This window comes from Sipha flava, unplaced genomic scaffold, assembly GCF_003268045.1.
Source record: "Sipha flava isolate LNK unplaced genomic scaffold, YSA_version1 3_pilon_pilon, whole genome shotgun sequence".
NCBI lineage: Eukaryota > Metazoa > Arthropoda > Insecta > Hemiptera > Aphididae > Sipha > Sipha flava.
The window spans coordinates 1,310,563-1,312,324 of NW_020273108.1; the positions used below are offsets into that span (position 1 = coordinate 1,310,563).

The following is a 1,762-nucleotide window of genomic DNA, read 5'->3' on the forward strand; positions in this document are numbered from 1 at the left end:
GAATTTTTTTTATTTAAATATTAATGACATATTTATACTAATTTTTAAATGAAATAAATTATAAATTTATTTATTCATGGTATAAATTATTAATATGTATTACAAATTATATATATTCATAATTACATTTTTATGTTTAATTTATATAAATTATACGAGTAGATGAATCATTTTGTTACTCATAAATAAAATGTTTTAAATATAAATGTATTACTTATGATATTGATGATAATTTTTAATTGTTAATAAAAACTTAAAATATAAATTCATAAATACATAGGCTTAAATAATAATAAAAATAATAATTTTAATAATATGTATACATTACAATTATATTTTTTTTATTTTCATAAATCAAAACTTCTGATTCCTGATCCTCCAAAACCCCCATTTCCAGATGCACCAAAACCAACACCACCACCAAAGTGTCCTCCTCCAATACCTCCTAAATGAGGTCTTGAATGAGGTCTTTGATTTTGAATTTGTACATTTCCATTTCCATTGCCACCGTTAAATCCACCTACCGAACTAAATCCTTCTTCACTTTCTCCAAAACCCTCACCAGTTCCAGTACTAAAACCATTTCCTATCCCACCACTAAATCCATTGCCTTGTCCAGCACCAAATCCATTCCCAACATTTCCTCCAGATGTTCCAACATTACCTGCCCCAAAGCCATTTCCAGATCCTCCACCATTACCCTCACCAAAACCATTTCCTGATATCCCATTGTTACCTGTTCCAAATCCATTTCCCGATGACCCTACCGATCCTCCTCCGATACCTGCCCCAAAACCATTTCCTGATCCTCCATTGTTGCTAACTCCAAAACCATTTCCGGATGTTCCACTATTACTTGTACTAAAACTATTTCCAGATCCTCCTCCAATACCACCCCCAAAACCATTTCCTGCGCCAAAACTATTTCCCGCAGCACCACTGTTAATTGCACCAAAATTATTTCCAGATACTCCACTATTACTTTCTCCAAATCCATTTCCAGATCCTCCAACAGATCCTCCACCATTACCCATTCCAAAACCGTTTCCAGATCCTCCTCCAATACCTCCCCCGAACCCATTTCCTGATCCTCCACCACTACCTATTCCAAAACCATTTCCCGTTGCCCCTCCCGATCCTCCTCCGTTACCTGCCCCAAAACCGTTTACTGATCCTCCACCATTGTTTATGCCAAAACCATTTCCAGATCCTCCACCATTACCAAAACCATTTCCCGATATCCCATTGTTACCTGCTCCAAAACCATTTCCAGATGTTCCCCAATTATTAGTTCCAAATCCATTTTCAAAACCAGTTGCCGCAGATCCTCCATTAACATTTCCGAAACCATTTCCAGATGTCGTTCCACTATTAGCTCCAAATGTATTACCCATAGCTTGACTATTTTCGCCTTCGAAGCCATTTCCAAACCCTTCTCCACCACTACCTGAAATACCACCAAACTCATTTCCTCCACCAAAACCTCCACCTGATCCAGACCCAAATCCATTTGCACCATTTGATCCACTTCCAAATCCCATACCGCTTCCAGCCCCAGAGCCACTGCTTCCAAATCCGTTTGCTCCATTAGCACTTCCAAATCCACTGCCAAATGCATTACCGCTTCCGGCTCCTGCTGCATTGTTTCCAAATTCATTAGCTCCACCAGCAGTGCCAGATACACTTCCAAATCCCATACCGCTTCCAGCCCCAGAACCACTGCTTCCAAATCCGTTTGCTCCATTAGCACTTCCAAATCCAC

General features: G+C 38.6%; 1 protein-coding gene across 1 annotated transcript in view; it reads right to left on the reverse strand.

The window, feature by feature from the left end:
* Positions 1-282: 282 nt before the first annotated feature.
* Positions 283-1,762, reverse strand: part of LOC112688746 (glycine-rich cell wall structural protein 1.8-like) — a 3,090-nt gene continuing 1,610 nt past the window's right edge. The window contains exon 3 of the mRNA XM_025562097.1: positions 283-1,756. Within this exon, the coding sequence (XP_025417882.1) occupies positions 348-1,756 (1,409 nt within the window). The 3' untranslated portion in view covers positions 283-347. The remainder of the gene's footprint in view (positions 1,757-1,762) is intronic.